The sequence below is a fragment of the Mixophyes fleayi genome, chromosome 3, assembly GCF_038048845.1.
Source record: "Mixophyes fleayi isolate aMixFle1 chromosome 3, aMixFle1.hap1, whole genome shotgun sequence".
Lineage (NCBI taxonomy): Eukaryota > Metazoa > Chordata > Amphibia > Anura > Limnodynastidae > Mixophyes > Mixophyes fleayi.
In genome coordinates, this window is record NC_134404.1 from 46327792 (window position 1) to 46348096 (window position 20305).

The 20305-nt window shown below is 38.8% G+C and overlaps 1 protein-coding gene across 3 annotated transcripts in view; it reads right to left on the minus strand.

The window, feature by feature from the left end:
* Window positions 1–20305, minus strand: part of GREB1 (growth regulating estrogen receptor binding 1) — a 139263-nt gene that overhangs the window by 79997 nt on the left and 38961 nt on the right. For all 3 annotated transcript variants that reach the window (XM_075201426.1, XM_075201427.1, XM_075201425.1), the window contains exon 2: window positions 7355–7511. In XM_075201426.1, coding sequence (XP_075057527.1) covers window positions 7355–7511 — 157 coding nt within the window. The remainder of the gene's footprint in view (window positions 1–7354; window positions 7512–20305) is intronic.

Here is a 20305-nt window from a genome sequence, read left to right on the forward strand (position 1 = left end):
TTGCTATATATGTGGCCCAAAATGTGCAACACCAATAATATTATAATAATAATAATAATAATAATAATATCAAAATCCATAGGCTTATTATAAGGCATGCTGAAACATTTGTTCAGGAGATTACCACTAACGGTCTGCATGTGTGATCAGTTTTCGCCCGACCCTAGTGCGATCCAGAAACAACACAGCCCCTTTTTACCCCATGTCAAATGCTTGGATCTCATCCAATTTCGTCACTTGCACGAATGGATAAATTGGACAGTGATCTCTTCACTAATCCCATGTGGCTACCTTACATCTGATGATGAGGCTGCTCAGATCCAGCAATGGCTGAGGACAGATATACATTGATCTTAGTACAATAAGTAGCTCACCTAGAGTCCTGGGTGTAAATGTATCAAGCTGAGAGTTTTCCCGGCAGGTTTGAAAAGCCAATCAGATTCTAGCTATCATTTATTTAGTACATTCTACAAAGTGACAGCTAGAATCTGATTGGTTGCTATAGGCAACATTTCCACTTTTTAAAACCCGCAGTGTAGTAAATATACCCCCAAGTGATGGTTCAGAATAATGGCCCTTCGTCTTTAATTTTGCTGTAAGCATCCTCTGCGCTCAGAATTGTACAACCAAGGACTCCTTCCTAATTTCCTGCCCACTGATTAATCCCCGGTCACCCTTCTTTTACATGACAATTAACCCTTTCATGACTGGAGGACATGTCTACAGCAGTGAAAACACGTTGGAGAAGAATCACTTGCGACATTTTTGCTGTCAGTCTGACCAATAATAACAGGTTTTTTTTTTATTATTTATTTGTTCAGCGCTCCTATTAAAATGTACATTAGTGTATTGTTTTATTAATAATGACAGATGGAGCTTTGTTTTCATTATATTTTTGGAACAAAATAAATATATTGTTTATTTTGTTGTTGTATAATATAACTAAGTTCAATAAAAGTGTAAGAAACCACAACGACAACACCCGGCTTTCTCTCAATGACTGCCCTGCAGTTTCTTTTCACTTTCCATTCCTGTGTTGGACAAGCAGCGTTAGCTTTAATCTAGTGGACAATGTTTAGTGGGATTTATTACATGAAAAGGCCTCTGTCAGACCAGCATTGTGACCATATCAAGCACTCAGCCTGTGTAAGCTTCAGGCTCTTAAAGGAAATGCTAATTCCACCTCCTACAGCATCCTTTGTGAGAGAAGGAAGCTCACACATTGACTAAGAATAGGTGGACCAGAGTCATCAGTCAATCACTCCTTACTATACAATAATCACTATTTCCTTAATGTCCTAATGCCCTGAGTGGCTCCCAGTAATGGGGACCTTATATTTGCCCTGTTAAGATGCTGGACACTGGAGTAAAACAACTTTATAAGCAGAAACAAAAATAAACATATAACATAGTTATAATTAAGCACTAATTGGCACTAAACGGGCAACATTCATTTAAACACATTTGCATTTAACACATCTAGGGCTAGATTTACTAAGCTGCGGGTTTGAAAAAGTGGGGATGTTGCCTATAGCAACCAATCAGATTCTAGCTGTCATTTTGTAGAAAGTACTAAATAAATGAAAGCTAGAATCTGATTGGTTGCTATAGGCAACATCCTCACTTTTTCAAACCCGCAGCTTAGTAAATCTAGTCCCTAGGGTCTGATTCATTAAGGCGAGCAAAGCAAAACAGAGGAGTAAGTTTGCACTTTGGCAAAACCATGTTGCATTGGAGGGGGAGGTAAATTTATAATGTGGGGACAGATTTATAGTTGGGGTAGGACATGTCCTAGATCAACTTTAAATTTCAGTGTAAAAATAAAACTATCAAGTATTTAAGTGCTAGATGAAAAAACAGCCACTATTTTCCTTACGTGCAAAATAATAAACTAATTTGCACCCCTTGCATTGTAACATGGTTTGTCCAGGAGCAAATTTACTCCTTTTTTCTGCTTTGCTTTCTTTAATAAATCAGGCCCCTACTGCATATATAGGTTGGAAATCAGAAATGTGGATAATATGATTTTTTCCTCACCCACTAGAGTAGACACACGTAGGTGGATAATACATTATGAAGACAATTGGTGGGTGACATGTCAGGGTGACAGAAGAGGGATGAGATTTGGGTCTTGGATACCTGGGGGTAACGAGCCCATTAGAATTAGAAGTCGCTCCTTTCCGTACGAACAGAAAAAATGCAGGAAGTGGGAGGAGCTGAATCCAACAGGGATAGGGATTGTTGATCCTTATAAGACAATGAGTGTTTAGTGCACCTAGCAAATACACTACAGGGAGAAGGATTGACTTCAAACACACTAACAATCACTTAGGGCCCCTATCATTTTGAAGCAGAAAACCAAAACACTTATATGACAGGAAATTTGCTTAATCCTTAAAATTCCCCATTTGTTTCCTTTCGGGTGGTAAATGAAGTCAAATAAATTGTAGGATCTCATTGCCACTAATCCCGGCAATCTAAGTAAGGTCTTATTCTAAACGTTCTGAGTTCCGTAACCGTTATCTTGCTTCTGAAATTATTCATAATATATATGTCATTATTATTATTATTACGACTTATTATATAACGACTGCATACTCTGCAACACTTCACAAACGGTAAATATTACTACATGTATGACAATTTCACAGTAAAGAAAAATACAAAAAAAAAACATTGTGCACAAAATTGTAACAATAAAATTGTGCTAATGACAGAAAAAAGGGGCTCTGCTAAATAGAGGTTAAACATTCAGTAGAGAAACTGAAACCCACTATTAGTAACCACTAAAGACATCACTGCTTCCGACTATAATGTAAAATCTATGATGGATAAAAGAATCGAGTGTCAGAAAAAAACCCACAATCAATACAAAATAAAACTAACACTTTTCTGAAAAAATATAAAGAGATTAAGTGAAATGTCTAAATTGACAGCTACAGTGCACACGGTTTATTTTAATATGTCTTTCTAATCAGAAAAAAAAACAGAACATGTTATATTTAAGAAGAAAAGTTGTATAGATCCAATATTGGTATTCTTATTATTACAATGACAATGTGTTCCTCTACAATGGTTTAAATGACCAATGTTGCGTTAACCTTACAAACGCTAATAGGGAACTTTTCGTATACAAGTCAGTCTGGGAATATAATGTATGTGATATTAAAAATGAAATGTCTATATCTGTAAGGAATAAAATATTAGGGCCACATCTAACTAAAGATACCAAAAGAAATTTATACATGTTATCAAAAGTGGAAAACATTCTGACAAGGAACACATCCCAGATTCCCCAATTTGTCATCTTGCTATTCAACTTAAATAAACTACTTCATTGAATATATACTGACTATGCTAGAAACTAAAACTATTAGATCATTCTCCCAGTTTTAATGCAATAAATACAATATTCTGAATATTTTAGATGTCATACTAGAATCTTGGGAATGTATCAGAGAATCCTGGGAATGTATTCTGGCGTCTTGATCATATAGTCTAGCAGCCTGGATACTGGGAATGTATGCTGGATATTAAGCATATATTCTAGAACCATTGGAATGTGATCTAGATGCTCAGATCCTGGAAATAAAGTCTATAATACTGGGAGTGTATTCTAGAATCCCGTGCATGTCTTCTATGATCTTAGAATGTATCCCATAATCCTGGACATGTATTCTATCACTTGGGAATGTGTTCTAGAATCCCGTGCATGTCTTCTATAATCTTAGAATGTATCCAATAATCCTGGACATGTATTCTATCACTTGGGAAGGTGTTATAGAATCCCGTGCATACCCTCTATAATCTTAGAATGTATCCCATATTCCTGGACATGTATTCTATCACTTGGGAAGGTGTTATAGAATCCCGTGCATACCCTCTGTAATCTTAGAATGTATCCCATAATCCTGGACATGTATTCTATCACTTGGGAAGGTGTTATAGAATTCCGTGCATACCCTCTATAATCTTAGAATGTATCCCATAATCCTGGACATGTATTCTATCACTTAGGAAGGTGTTATAGAAATCCCGTGCATACCATCTATAATCTTAGAATGTATCCCATAATCCTGGACATGTATTCTATCACTTAGGAAGGTGTTATAGAAATCCCGTGCATACCCTCTATAATCTTAGAATGTATCCCATAATCCTGGACATGTATTCTATCACTTAGGAAGGTGTTATAGAAATCCCGTGCATACCCTCTATAATCTTAGAATGTATCCCATAATCCTGGACATGTATTCTATCACTTAGGAATGTGTTATAGAAATCCTGTGCATACCCTCTATAATTTTAGAATGTATCCCATAATCCTGGACATGTATTCTATCACTTAGGAAGGTGTTATAGAAATCCCGTGCATACCCTCTATAATCTTAGAATGTATCCCATATTCCTGGACATGTATTCTATCACTTGGGAAGGTGTTATAGAATCCCGTGCATACCCTCTGTAATCTTAGAATGTATCCCATAATCCTGGACATGTATTCTATCACTTGGGAAGGTGTTATAGAATTCCGTGCATACCCTCTATAATCTTAGAATGTATCCCATAATCCTGGACATGTATTCTATCACTTAGGAAGGTGTTATAGAAATCCCGTGCATACCATCTATAATCTTAGAATGTATCCCATAATCCTGGACATGTATTCTATCACTTAGGAAGGTGTTATAGAAATCCCGTGCATACCCTCTATAATCTTAGAATGTATCCCATAATCCTGGACATGTATTCTATCACTTAGGAAGGTGTTATAGAAATCCCGTGCATACCCTCTATAATCTTAGAATACATGTCCAGGATTATGGGATACATTCTATCACTTAGGAATGTGTTATAGAAATCCTGTGCATACCCTCTATAATTTTAGAATGTATCCCATAATCCTGGACATGTATTCTATCACTTAGGAAGGTGTTATAGAAATCCCGTGCATACCCTCTATAATCTTAGAATGTATCCCATAATCCTGGACATGTATTCTATCACTTAGGAAGGTGTTATAGAATCCCGTGCATACCCTCTATAATCTTAGAATGTATCCCATAATCCTGGACATGTATTCTATCACTTAGGAAGGTGTTATAGAAATCCCGTGCATACCCTCTATAATCTTAGAATGTATCCCATAATCCTGGACATGTATTCTATCACTTGGGAAGGTGTTATAGAATTCCGTGCATACCCTCTATAATCTTAGAATGTATCCCATAATCCTGGACATGTATTCTATCACTTAGGAAGGTGTTATAGAAATCCCGTGCATACCATCTATAATCTTAGAATGTATCCCATAATCCTGGACATGTATTCTATCACTTAGGAAGGTGTTATAGAAATCCCGTGCATACCCTCTATAATCTTAGAATGTATCCCATAATCCTGGACATGTATTCTATCACTTAGGAATGTGTTATAGAAATCCTGTGCATACCCTCTATAATTTTAGAATGTATCCCATAATCCTGGACATGTATTCTATTACTTAGGAAGGTGTTATAGAATCCCGTGCATACCCTCTATAATCTTAGAATGTATCCCATAATCCTGGACATGTATTCTATCACTTAGGAAGGTGTTATAGAAATCCCGTGCATACCCTCTATAATCTTAGAATGTATCCCATAATCCTGGACATGTATTCTATCACTTAGGAAGGTGTTATAGAATCCCGTGCATACCCTCTATAATCTTAGAATGTATCCCATAATCCTGGACATGTATTCTATCACTTAGGAAGGTGTTATAGAAATCCCGTGCATACCCTCTATAATCTTAGAATGTATCCCATAATCCTGGACATGTATTCTATCACTTGGGAAGGTGTTATAGAATCCCGTGCATACCCTCTATAATCTTGGAATGTATCCCATAATCCTGGACATGTATTCTATCACTTAGGAAGGTGTTATAGAATCCCATGCATACCCTCTATAATCTTAGAATGTATCCCATAATCCTGGACATGTATCCCATAATCCTGGACATGTATTCTATCCCTTAGGAAGGTGTTATAGAAATCCCGTGCATACCCTCTATAATCTTAGAATGTATCCCATAATCCTGGACATGTATTCTATCACTTAGGAAGGTGTTATAGAATCCCGTGCATACCCTCTATAATCTTAGAATGTATCCCATAATCCTGGACATGTATTCCATCACTTAGGAAGGTGTTATAGAAATCCCATGCATACCCTCTATAATCTTAGAATGTATCCCATAATCCTGGACATGTATCCCATAATCCTGGACATGTATTCAATCACTTAGGAAGGTGTTATAGAAATCCTGTGCATACCCTCTATAATCTTAGAATGTATCCCATAATCCTGGACATGTATTCTATCACTTAGGAAGGTGTTATAGAAATCCCGTGCATACCCTCTATAATCTTAGAATGTATCCCATAATCCTGGACATGTATTCTATCACTTAGGAAGGTGTTATAGAAATCCCGTGCATACCCTCTATAATCTTAGAATGTATCCCATAATCCTGGACATGTATTCTATCACTTAGGAAGGTGTTATAGAATCCCGTGCATACCCTCTATAATCTTAGAATGTATCCCATAATCCTGGACATGTATTCTATCACTTAGGAAGGTGTTATAGAAATCCCGTGCATACCCTTTAGAATCTTAGAATGTATTCCATAATCCTGGACATGTATTCTATCACTTAGGAAGGTGTTATAGAATCCCGTGCATACCCTCTATAATCTTAGAATGTATCCCATAATCCTGGACATGTATTCTATCACTTAGGAAGGTGTTATAGAAATCCCGTGCATACCCTCTATAATCTTAGAATGTATCCCATAATCCTGTACATGTATTCTATCACTTAGGAAGGTGTTATAGAATCCCGTGCATACCCTCTATAATATTAGAATGTATCCCATAATCCTGGACATGTATTCCATCACTTAGGAAGGTGTTATAGAAATCCCGTGCATACCCTCTATAATCTTAGAATGTATCCCATAATCCTGGACATGTATCCCATAATCCTGGACATGTATGCTATCACTTAGGAAGGGGTTATAGAAATCCCGTGCATACCCTCTATAATCTTAGAATGTATCCCATAATCCTGGACATGTATTCTATCACTTAGGAAGGTGTTATAGAATCCTGTGCATACCCTCTATAATCTTAGAATGTATCCCATTATCCTGGACATGTATTCTATCACTTGGGAAGGTGTTATAGAATCCTGTGCATACCCTCTATAATCTTAGAATGTATCCCATAATCCTGGACATGTATTCTATCACTTGGGAATGTGTTCTAGAATCTAGGCAAACATTTTTCACCGAAGCAAACACTTACCTTCTAGGGATGATAGCTGCTGTTCGGCTTCTAAATACAGTTGAGAAAAGACGGGTCGGGGCACTAAGCTGTTTGACCTCAGAGATGCCTCGATAGAATTGTGTAGAACTTCCTCAAAACGCGTTGTCTTCAGTTGCCCAGCATACGAATTCCCCATCTTCCATAGGAAAAAATATATAATATAATATGTAAAATATAAATAAAAAAGTTAGATATCCAAGCAGAACATAAAAATGTTCCTAAAGTCTCTTAAAGAACATATCCCTCTGGTCTGTCAGCTCATGTGGAGCATAGTTTTTTAATAATCATCATGCTGCTCGAACAAGAGGCAAAATCCAAGTGAGTTTGTGTTCTGGAGCAGAGGAGTAATGTTGTAGTGAGCACTGGGACACAGCACTGAGAGTCTGCAATCAGGCAGAAAATTCCTCCTCTTTCACTGTGTGATCTGACCCTCTGGCTGATATATTACAGGAAACAACCTGCCAGCAGCTATTTCCAAGATACTAGTGACCACAGGCTGACACCTTATAAAAGATGTTACTAGGTCTGTGAGACTGGGGACTCCCTGTGGTTTACAAGCTGTACAAGAACATCACAGTAAGAACTATTTGTCAGACAATAATGTTCCTACTTCCTAGAGTTATATGTGGTTCCATGTGCTCAGGCAGACAACACTGTGCTCTTACTTAAAACACTGACATCATCACTAGAACAGAGGTGACCCAGCACAATCGCAGGGTGTCGTACGATACACAGTCTGTTGTACTAAATAAAATTAAAAGTACTTGAATGATACAAGATGTCTCTGTGTGACTTATTAACGGATTTTTTTAAAGTACAAAGAATAGAAATAAGTGCAAGTTTCTCACACAGGGGAGTTGGAGCTATCAAACTGTTTCCAAAATGTTCACATTCCCTGTATAGGAATACTATTACTGACTTCACAATTGGGAACGAGAACAGTATATAAGATAAGACTGGGTTGTAACAGACAAAGAGGTAAGTGGGCACTGCTCGCAAGCTTACAATCTACAGGAACATATGTAACTAACAGATATATATATATCATAGTTGACAACCTTTAAAGGCTGGCCTCCGGGCGTCTCGGAGTAGAGGTGGGCGTGAGGGAGCGTGGCTCCACGAATAGCGTCATTTTGGCCCCGCCCCCTGTGATGTAACGACGCAAACATTGCGTCATTTTAACACGGGGTGGGGGGGTCAAAATAATGCGATTCCCGGAGAATCACATCATGGAGGCTTCAAATCTGCCCACTTCATTAGGAAGAAGGCAGATGAGGAAGAATTGCCAGCTCTCCCGGGAGTCCGGGAGACCTACCCGGAACTCGGAGTCACCCGGGTATGCTTTTTACAGCATTTATCATATTATAAATAACTGCTTGTCTCAGGGGGGATACTGAGCACCTGTGATCTACCCACTGCTTCCTATGTTTCTAGAGTCTAGAGTGGGACTATATACACCTGTAATATCTTGCCCCTTCTTTTGTTTGAAGACACTTCTGGTCAAAGAATATGAATACATACAAACGTATATATTTTTGATGACAGATGAGCATAGATAGGACAGAACGTTCAGTTTACAGATTGAAGAATGCTGCAGAAATTCTATTTCAGTAAGAGATATGTGAGTCAGCAATCGACTTATATTCATTTGGAGGACTGAATTTTAATAAAGGTCAAAAGGGACTTTTCATACTTGGTTTGTATAGAATGATCATTATTTCAATAGGAGGAATAAGAGGGCATATGTAATGAGGGACATAAAAGGATAAATTAGAATTCAAGGGATTCTGGATGCAATTCTGAAGCTACAGATTGATACAGATTATGAAGAGATAACTGTACGCAATTTACAGAATAAAAGCAGTGATAATGTAAAGCCACTTGTTCACACATACAAAGTAACAATAAGTACTGAGAAGTACATATGTAAAAACAATTGTCAATTTCTACTGAACAAGAACAGATCAGGATTACACCCAACATGAAGGAGAATGGCTACATTACATTTGTCCATTCACACAGAATGAAGAACACAATATGGCCAGCACAGTGGCCTAGTGGTTAGCACTTCTGCCTTGCAGCACTGGGGTCATGAGTTCAATTCCCGACCATGGCCTTATCTGTGTAAAGTTTGTATGTTCTCCCTGTGTTTGCGTGGGTTTCCTCCCTCACTCCAAAAACATACTAGTAGGTTAATTGGCTGCTATCAAATTGACCCTAGTCTCTCCCTTTCTGTGTGTTTATATTAGAGAATTTAGACTCTGTCTGTCTGTGTGTGTGTCCATATTAGGGAATTTAGACTGTAAGCCCCAATGGGGCAGGGACTGATGTGAATGAGTTCTCTGTACAGCGCTGCGGAATTAGTGGTGCTATATAAATAAATGATGATGATACTACGTATTCTTAGTAATTGATGGTAAGTAATAGAACTCTGTTTTGATCATACCAGGTGTGAATCATTAAGGCTCGCAAAACGAACATATTGGGCCTGATTCATTAAGGGAAGTAAGGCAAAAAAGGAGTAAGTTTTCTCCTGGACAAACCATGTTACAATGCAAGGGGTGCAAATTTGTTTATTATTTTGCACATAAGTTAAATACTGCCTGGTTTTTCATGTAGCACACAAATACTTGATAGCTTTACTTGTATACTAACATTTAAAGTTGATCTAGGACATGTCCTACCCCAACTATAAATCTGCCATCACATTTAAAATTTTCACCCCTCTCCAATGCAACATGGTGCAAAGACACTCCTTTTTTTGCTTTACTTTCCTTAATGAATCAGGCCCATTGTTAATTTTTTTAAAGAACGCATATAAATTAGGCATATGCACATCCGTATTCAACAAGGAGCAGACCTGAAGATACGTTGATGAATACGGGTCTAGGTGTGATCTGCTCTAACAGACAGTACACTGCATGATACATGTAATACATAGACTATATGGACAAAAGTATTTAGCCACACCTGTTAATTATTGAATTGAGATGTTTCAATCAGACCCGTTGCCAGAGGTGTATAAAATCAAGCACCTAGCCATGCAGTCTCCATTTGCAAACATTTGTGATACAAAATGGATCATTCTGAAGAGCTCAGTGATTTCAACCGTAGTACTGTGATAGGATGTCACCTTTGCAATAAGACGGTTTATGAAATTTCATCCCTGCTGGATTTTCCCTGGTCAACTGTAAGTGATATTATTATGGAAGCATTTAGAAACAACAGCAACTCAGCCACGAAGCGGTAGACCACGTATAATAACAGAGCGGGGTCAACGACTGCTAAGGCGCATGGTGCGTAAGAATTGGCAACACACTGCTGATTCCATAGCTGAAAAGTTCCGAACTTCCATTGGCATTAATGTAAGCACAAAAACTGTGCATTGGGAGCTTAATGGAATGGGTTTCCATGGTCGTACAAGTGCATGCAAGCCTCACATCACCAAGACCAATGCCAAGCGTCGGATGGAGTGGTGTAAAGCACACCAACACTGGACTGTGGAGCAGTGGAAATGTGTTCTGTGGAGTGACGAATCATGCTTCTCTGTTTGGCAGTCAGATGGGTGTGCCTGGGTTTGGCGGATGCCGGGAGAACATTACCTGCCTGACTACATTATGCAAACTGTGAGGTTTGATGGAGGAGGGATAATAATATGGGTCTGTTTTTCAGGGTTTGGACAAGGCCCCTTATCTCCAGTGAATGGCAATCTTAATGCTTCAGCATACCAAGTCATTTTGGACAATGCTATGCTTCCAATTTTATGGCAACAGTTTGGGGAAGGCCCTTTTCTATTCCAACATGACTGTGCCCCAGTGCACAAAGCAAGGACTACAAAGACATGGTTTGATGAGTTCGGTGTGGAAGGACTTGACTGTCCCGCATAGAGCCCTGACCTCAACCCTATCGTACACACTTTGGGATGTACTGGAACAGAGATTGCTAGCCAGGCCTTTTTGTCCAACATCAGTCCCTGACCTCATAAATGCTCTACAGAATGAATGGCCACAAATTCCCACAGAAACACTCCAACATCTTGTGAAAGCCTTCCAAGAAGAGTGGAAGCTGTTATCACTGCAAAAGGGGAGACCAACTCCATAATAAAGTATATGTATTTGAATACAATGTCATTGCAGTCTCTGTTAGTGTAATGGTCAAGCGTCCGAATATTTTTTTCCATATAGTGTATGTTGAATATAAAGTACCAAATGAACACACAGAAAAAAAAACCTATTCAATTCATGTCACCTGTTAACAGTAGAGTCATTAATGACAAAATATTAAAAATTAAAAAAAAAAATTGTTTTTTGTTTTGCTTTTTTCTCTCCATAGAATACATTTATTAGGATTTACATATAAGTTCTACACACCGATGGGCATTACACCTTGTGTTAAGAATACATTTTCCAATCAATAAATTATCCTATTGGTAGATTTATACTTAGCACAAAGTGTAGCGCCTCATTGGTGTGTATAACTTATACGTAAATTTTGTGTATTGATAGGGGACAGTGAAAACCCTTATACACATCTAAAACAGAGCGCTCCAGAATTGTTTTCTAAATGTATTCTTAGATACATTTATTAGGATGTTATTAATGTTTTATAAATTTTTTACCTTTGTATTTTAGCTGGTCCATTGTGCAATATGATGTAGCACATGCCCTTGTGTTTCTATCTCCCATTGTCCTATAGATTGTAAGCTTGCGAGCAGGGTTCTCTTACCTCTCTGTCTGTATGTATCACCCAGTATTGTTTTATCAATGTTTGTTCCCAATTGTAAAGCGCTACGGAATTTGCTGGCGCTATATAAATAAATGTTGATGATGATGAAATATAAAACTGGACATAAAATGCCTTTTTACAGTTGCTCCTGATTGCAAACACATGTTCTATGACCAAACATGAATCAGACATTGCTGCGTGCACTCGAACTTGGTACGTCCTTGCTGTACATTGACTATGTGCATACTCCCATTCCGCACCATGCTCCGCCAATGAAATTGTAGGCTGTAGTAAGGGTCCTTTGCGCTCGAAAATTAATTGTATTTGCTGCGTTTTCTGGCATATGGTTTGTTTCTGGGCATGCACAGAGCCATTTTACGCAACATACAGCCCGTATCGGCATTTAGGTGCCTTAATGAATCAAACCCACAATGTCTACTGGTAATGTCTTCAACTGGCAGTGATCAATATGTAGTAGGGTTCACCGGAACATAGAACCTTGCCGTGTACCATTGGATCAACATACGTTAGAACATTGCCTAATGCCATTGAACGTTATAACGCTGCCTACTGCCAATGGATCATTAAAGTTAGAATGTTGCCAAGTGTGATCGGATCATCGGAAGTTAGAACCTTGTTGAGTACCATTGGATCATTGGACGTTAGAACATTGCCTAATGTCTTTGAACGTCAGAACTCTGCCTAGTGCCGCTGGATCATTGAAAGTAAGAACTTTGCCTACTGCCATTGGATCATCGAAAGTTAGAATGCTGCCAAGTGTTATCGGAAGTTAGAACTTTGCCGAGTACCATTGGAACAACGGATGTTAGAACATTGCCTAATGCCACTTAACGTCAGAACTCTGCCTAGTGCCACTGGATCGTTGAAAGTTAGAACTTCGCCTACAGCCATCGGATCATCAGAAGGTAGAACGTTGCCAAGTGTGATCGAATCATCGGAAGTTAGAACACTGACTAGTGTCATCAGATCAACGCAAGTTAGAATGCTGCTTAGTGCCATCAAAATTTATAACGTTGCCCAATGCCAACGGACCATTAGAGGTTAGAACGTTGCTTAGTGCCATTGGATCATCGGAAGTTAGAACACTACCTAGTGCCATCAAAAGTTAGAATTTTGCCTAATGCCATCGGATCAATGGAAGTTAGAACCTTACCTAGTGCCATTGGATCATTGGAAATAAGAACATTGCCTATTGCCAGTGGATCATCAGAAGTTAGAACACTGCCTACTGCCATCAGATCATTGCAAGTTAGAATGTTGCCTAGCGACATCGAAAGTTAGATTGTTGCCTAGTGCCATCGGATCATCGGAAGTTAGAACGCTGCCTAGTGACTACAGAAGTTAGATTGTTGCCTAGTGCCATCGGATCATCGGAAGTTAGAACGCTGCCTAGTGACATCGAAAGTTAGATTGTTGCCTAGTGCCATCGGATCATCGGAAGTTAGAACGCTGCCTAGTGACTTCAGAAGTTAAAACGTTGCCTAGTGCCATCAGATCATCGAAAGTTAAAACATTGCCTAGTGCCATCAAAAGCTAAAATGTTACTTAGTGCCATCGGATCACTGAAAGTTAAAACCTTATCTAATGCCCCTGGAGATATTAATCTGTTTTACAGGGTGCAATATTATAATTCTTCTGCAGCTTTAACAGTTTTATTTATCATATTAACTTCTGATATTTGTTAAGAATTTTAGAAATTATATTTGCAAATGCAAAAGTTAGTGGGCACTACAGCAAGCAGTGTGTGTCACACCACTGACCACCAGTCTGACCAGACCTGGCAGGTGTAGGCAATAACCTCCAACATTTTTCATTATTATTTCAAAGTATTACAACTGCCCCCACCCGGCTACTTCTTAATGCCACCCGGCTGGCAAAATTTCCTGCGAGAACACTGCACCTCTATGCTATAAATTAGTACAGTACCACTACTATACTATAAATTAGTACAGTACTACTTCTATACTATAAATTACTACAGTACTACTTCTATGCTATGAATTAGTACAGTACCACTTCTATACTATAAATTAGTACAGTACCACTTCTTTACTATAAATTACTACAGTACCACTACTATACTATAAATTAGTACAGTACCAATACTATACTATAAAATAGTACAGTACTACTTCTATACTATAAATTAGTACAGTACCAATACTATACTATAAAATAGTACAGTACTACTTCTATACTATAAATTAGCACAGTACCACTTCTTTACTATAAATTAGTACAGTACTACTTCTATACTATAAACTAGTACAGTACCACTACTATGCTATAAATTAGTTCAGTACCAATACTATGCTATAAATTAGTACAGTACCACTACTATACTATAAAATAGTACAGTACTACTTATATACTATAAATTAGTACAGTACCATTTCTTTACTATAAATTACTACAGTACCACTATTATACTATAAATTAGTACAGTACCACTACTATACTATAAAATAGTACATTACTACTTCTATACTATAAATTAGTACAGTACCACTTCTTTACTATAAATTAGTACAGTACTACTTCTATACTATAAATTAGTACAGTACCGCATCTATACTATAAGCTATTATAGTACTACTTATATAATATAAATTAGTACAGTACCACTACTATGCTATAAATTAGTACAGTACCACTCCTATACTATAAACTAGTACATTACTACTTCTATACTATAAATTAGTACAGTACCACTTATTTTCTAAAGATTAGTACAGTGTCACTTCTATGATATAAATTAGTACATACCACTTCTATACTATAAATTATTATAGTACTATTTATATACTATAAATTAGTACAGTACCACTCCTATACTATAAATTAGTACAGTACCACTACTATACTATAAATTAGTACAGTACCACTCCTATACTATAAATCAGTACAGTATCACTCCTATACTATAAAATAGTACAGTACCACTACTATACTATAAATTATATAAACTATACTATAAATTAGTACAGTACCACTCCTATACTATAAATTAGTACAGTACCACTCCTAAACTATAAATTAGTACAGTACCACTCCTATACTATAAATTAGTACAGTACCACTACTATACTATAAATTAGTACAGTACTACTTCTATACTATAAATTATATAAACTATAATATAAATTAGTACAGTACCACTCCTATACTATAAATTAGTACAGTACCACTACTATACTATAAATTAGTACAGTACTACTTCTATACTATAAATTAGTACAGTACCACTCCTATACTATAAACTAGTATAGTACCACTCCTATACTATAAATTAGTACAGTACCACTCCTATACTATAAATTAGTACAGTACTACTTCTATACTATAAATTAGTACAGTACCACTCCTATACTATAAATTAGTACAGTACTACTTCTATACTATAAATTAGTACAGTACCACCCCTATACTATAAATTAGTACAGTACCACTCCGAAAACTATAAATTAGTACAGTACCACTACCATACTATAAACTAGTACGGTACCACTCCTATACTATAAATTAGTACAGTACCACTCCGAGAACTATAAATTAGTACAGTACCACTACCATACTATAAATTAGTACAGTACCACTCCTATACTATAAATTAGTACAGTACCACTACTATACTATAAATTAGTACAGTACCACGCCTATACTATAAATTAGTACAGTACCACTACTATACTATAAATTAGTTCAGTACCACTCCTATACTATAAACTAGTACAGTACTACTACTCTACTATAAATTAGTTCAGTACCACTCCTATACTATAAATTAGTACAGTACCACTCCGAAAACTATAAATTAGTACAGTACCACAACTTTACTATAAATTAGTATAGTAACACTCCGAAAACTATAAATTAGTACAGTACCACTACCATACTATAAATTAGTACAGTACCACTCCTATACTATAAATTAGTACAGTACCACTACCATACTATAAATTAGTACAGTACCACTACTATACTATAAATTTGTACAGTACCACTTCTATACTATTAATTAGTATAGTACCACAACTATACTATAAATTAGTACAGTACTACTCCTATACTATAAATTAGTACAGTACCACTCCTATACTATACATTAGTACAGTACCACTCCTATACTATAAATTAGTACAGTACCACTACCATACTATAAATTAGTACAGTACCACTCCTATACTATAATTTAGTACAGTACCACTACTATACTATAAATTAGTACAGTACCACTCCTAAACTATAAATTAGTACAGTACCACTCCTATACTGTAAATTAGTACAGTACCACTACCATACTATAAATTAGTACAGTACTACTACTATACTATAAATTAGTACAGTACCACTCCTATACTATAAATTAGTATAGTACCACTCCTATACTATAAATTAGTACAGTGCCACTACCATACTATAAATTAGTACAGTACTACTACTATACTATAAATTAGTACAGTACCACTTCTATACTATAAATTAGTATAGTACCACTCCTATACTATAAATTAGTACAGTACTACTTCTATACTATAAATTAGTACAGTACCACTCCTATACTATAAACTAGTACAGTACCACTCCTATACTATAAATTAGTACAGTACCACTCCTATACTATAAATTAGTACAGTGCCACTTCTAAAGCCAGAGTGTTTTGCTACAAAGATTGCACAGAACTGGCAACTGCAATACATGGAGGATAGTACTGTGCAAATTCAGTGGTATTCCCTTATATTGGATTTGGAATATTGCTAGCAGAGGATGTAGGGTTTATGCGCATCTTTCTACTTATTTATAGACAAAGGGTCTGATGCTGGGTTGTACAGATGTTGAGCTTAATTTACATTAGAACTATCCACCCGTAAAATTAGCATACTTACGCCCATGGCAAGATGCACCCAGCTCTTCACCTGTAGCACAATCGCCAGGTTTACATCGGGCATACGTACACACACATACACACAAGCCAACAAAAGTTTATTAACATTTATGCTGATAGTGTAAAGCACATTCGTTATTAAGCTTGATGTAATACAACAGATATAATATTTATTCTTATGGTCGCATGAAAGTAACAAAAAATTATGTTTAAAATACTCCCACAAAATCCTATATGGTATCCATGATCACTGCAGAAAGCACCTATCAGCTGCAGATGTGAATTCACAATCAGCCAATCGGAAGTGGTTAGTGAGGGTTAGCGACTGTCATCACAATCAGTGTGTTTTTGCACCAGTCCTCAGGCTTTGACAGGTGTATCTTAATGACATTAAGGAGAGGCTGCCAGCCAGGAGACACCTACCGAAAATATGTGCTGGTCATTTCCTTATAAACTGGTAATTCATATTGATGAGTTGGCTTTAATATGTCACTTTTTAGGAAATAGTACAACCGTTATGACAACGTCTATGTTAGGAATGGTAATAGTAGTAATTCAGTACTATGTAGTGGAGAGTGAATGAGCTGCAGACCTGGAGATTATTTTCTCTGATCACTAGCACTAGAGAGCTGAAGTCTCCTCCTTGCGTCATAGAATGTTCTGTACTTGTTCCGAGGAACACTGAGTTTGTTTTACTTCCCTCTATCTGCTGCAGTGAAGAGGAGAACCATCTATTATGTCTAGTGTATCACACTGTGATTCTGGGCTCTTTAGCATTCTTATTACACATTTTAAAGTACAGCTTATACAGACTGCATGTAAAAGTTAAGCACAGGATATTTGATTGACTTTAATTATCCTTAAAGGACCACTAGACCTAAAATAAAAGACGTTACCAGTAACATTCACAAATATAAATGTAAAACCGGAGCAAAGAAAGGAAATGATTTCAAAAAAAGCTTTGATTATGGGGACAATAGAATTCCTACGCCCAGCTTCCTGAGTGCTTGCAGTCAGCTGTGTAACAGATGTAAGTACCATGCAAATATCTATAGTGCTGCCAAACTATAGGACCTTCTATTCATGTCCTAGTTGCTCTTCTCTGAAGGCAACTTATATTTTAGCTGATGGTCCTTTAATATACTGGGGTATATATTCAACTGGAAATACAATTTTTCCTCTTAGTAAGTATGCATACCTTCCAGCTGTCCCAATTTAGGCAGGACAGTCCCGAATCTAGACTGTCCCAACATCCTAGACTATTGGCAGGTGTGTCCTGCTGGGCATGTTGTCTCAGACTATTGGCAGGTGTGTCCTGCTGGGCATGTTGTCTCAGACTATTGGCAGGTGTGTCCTGCTGGGCATATAGGCAGGTGTGTCCTGCTGGGCATGGTGTCTCAGACTATTGGCAGGTGTGTCCTGCTGAACATGTTGTCTCAGACTATAGGCAGGTGTGTCCTGCTGGGCATATAGGCAGGTGTGTCCTGCTGGGCATGCTGTCTCAGACTATAGGCTGGTGTGCCCTGCTGGGCATGTGGTCTCAGACTATAGGCAGGTGTGTCCTGCTGGGCATGCTGTCTCAGACTATAGGCAGGTGTGTCCTGCTGGGCATATAGGCAGGTGTGTCCTGCTGGGCATGGTGTCTCAGACTATAGGCAGGTGTGTCCTGCTGGGCATGCTGTCTCAGACTATTGGCAGGTGTGTCCTGCTGGGCATGTGGTCTCAGACTATAGGCAGGTGTGTCCTGCTGGGCATGTGGTCTCAGACTATAGGCTGGTGTGTCCTGCTGAACATGTTGTCTCAGACTATAGGCAAGTGTGTCCTGCTGGGCATGCTGTCTCAGACTATAGGCAGGTGTGTCCTGCTGGGCATGTTGTCTCAGACTATAGGCAGGTGTGTCCTGCTGGGCATGTTGTCTCAGACTATTGGCAGGTGTGTCCTGCTGGGCATGTTGTCTCAGACTATTGGCAGGTGTGTCCTGCTGGGCATGTTGTCTCAGACTATTGGCAGGTGTGTCCTGCTGGGCATGTGGTCTCAGACTATAGGCAGGTGTGTCCTGCTGGGCATGCTGTCTCAGACTATAGGCAGGTGTGTCCTGCTGGGCATGGTGTCTCAGACTATAGGCAGGTGTGTCCTGCTGGGCATGCTGTCTCAGACTATTGGCAGGTGTGTCCTGCTGGGCATGTGGTCTCAGACTATAGGCAGGTGTGTCCTGCTGGGCATGTGGTCTCAGACTATAGGCTGGTGTGTCCTGCTGAACATGTTGTCTCAGACTATAGGCAGGTGTGTCCTGCTGGGCATGTTGTCTCAGACTATTGGCAGGTGTGTCCTGCTGGGCATGTGGTCTCAGACTATAGGCAGGTGTGTCCTGCTGGGCATGTGGTCTCAGACTATAGGCAGGTGTGTCCTGCTGGGCATGGTGTCTCAGACTATTGGCAGGTGTGTCCTGCTGGGCATGCTGTCTCAGACTATTGGCAGGTGTGTCCTGCTGGGCATGTGGTCTCAGACTATAGGCAGGTGTGTCCTGCTGGGCATGCTGTCTCAGACTATAGGCAGGTGTGTCCTGCTGGGCATGTGGTCTCAGACTATAGGCAGGTGTGTCCTGCTGGGCATGCTGTCTCAGACTATAGGCAGGTGTGTCCTGCTGGGCATGTGGTCTCAGACTATAGGCAGGTGTGTCCTGCTGAACATGTTGTCTCAGACTATTGGCAGGTGTGTCCTGCTGGGCATGTGGTCTCAGACTATAGGCAGGTGTGTCCTGCTGGGCATGTTGTCTCAGACTATAGGCAGGTGTGTCCTGCTGAACATGCTGTCTCAGACTATTGGCAGGTGTGTCCTGCTGAACATGTTGTCTCAGACTATTGGCAGGTGTGCCCTGCTGGGCATGTGGTCTCAGACTATAGGCAGGTGTGTCCTGCTGGGCATGCTGTCTCAGACTATTGGCAGGTGTGTCCTGCTGGGCATGCTGTCTCAGACTATTGGCAGGTGTGTCCTGCTGGGCATGTGGTCTCAGACTATAGGCTGGTGTGTCCTGCTGAACATGTTGTCTCAGACTATAGGCAGGTGTGTCCTGCTGGGCATGGTGTCTCAGACTATTGGCAGGTGTGTCCTGCTGGGCATGTGGTCTCAGACTATAGGCAGGTGTGTCCTGCTGAACATGTTGTCTCAGACTATAGGCAGGTGTGTCCTGCTGGGCATGTGGTCTCAGACTATAGGCAGGTGTGTCCTGCTGGGCATGTGGTCTCAGACTATTGGCAGGTGTGTCCTGCTGGGCATGCTGTCTCAGACTATTGGCAGGT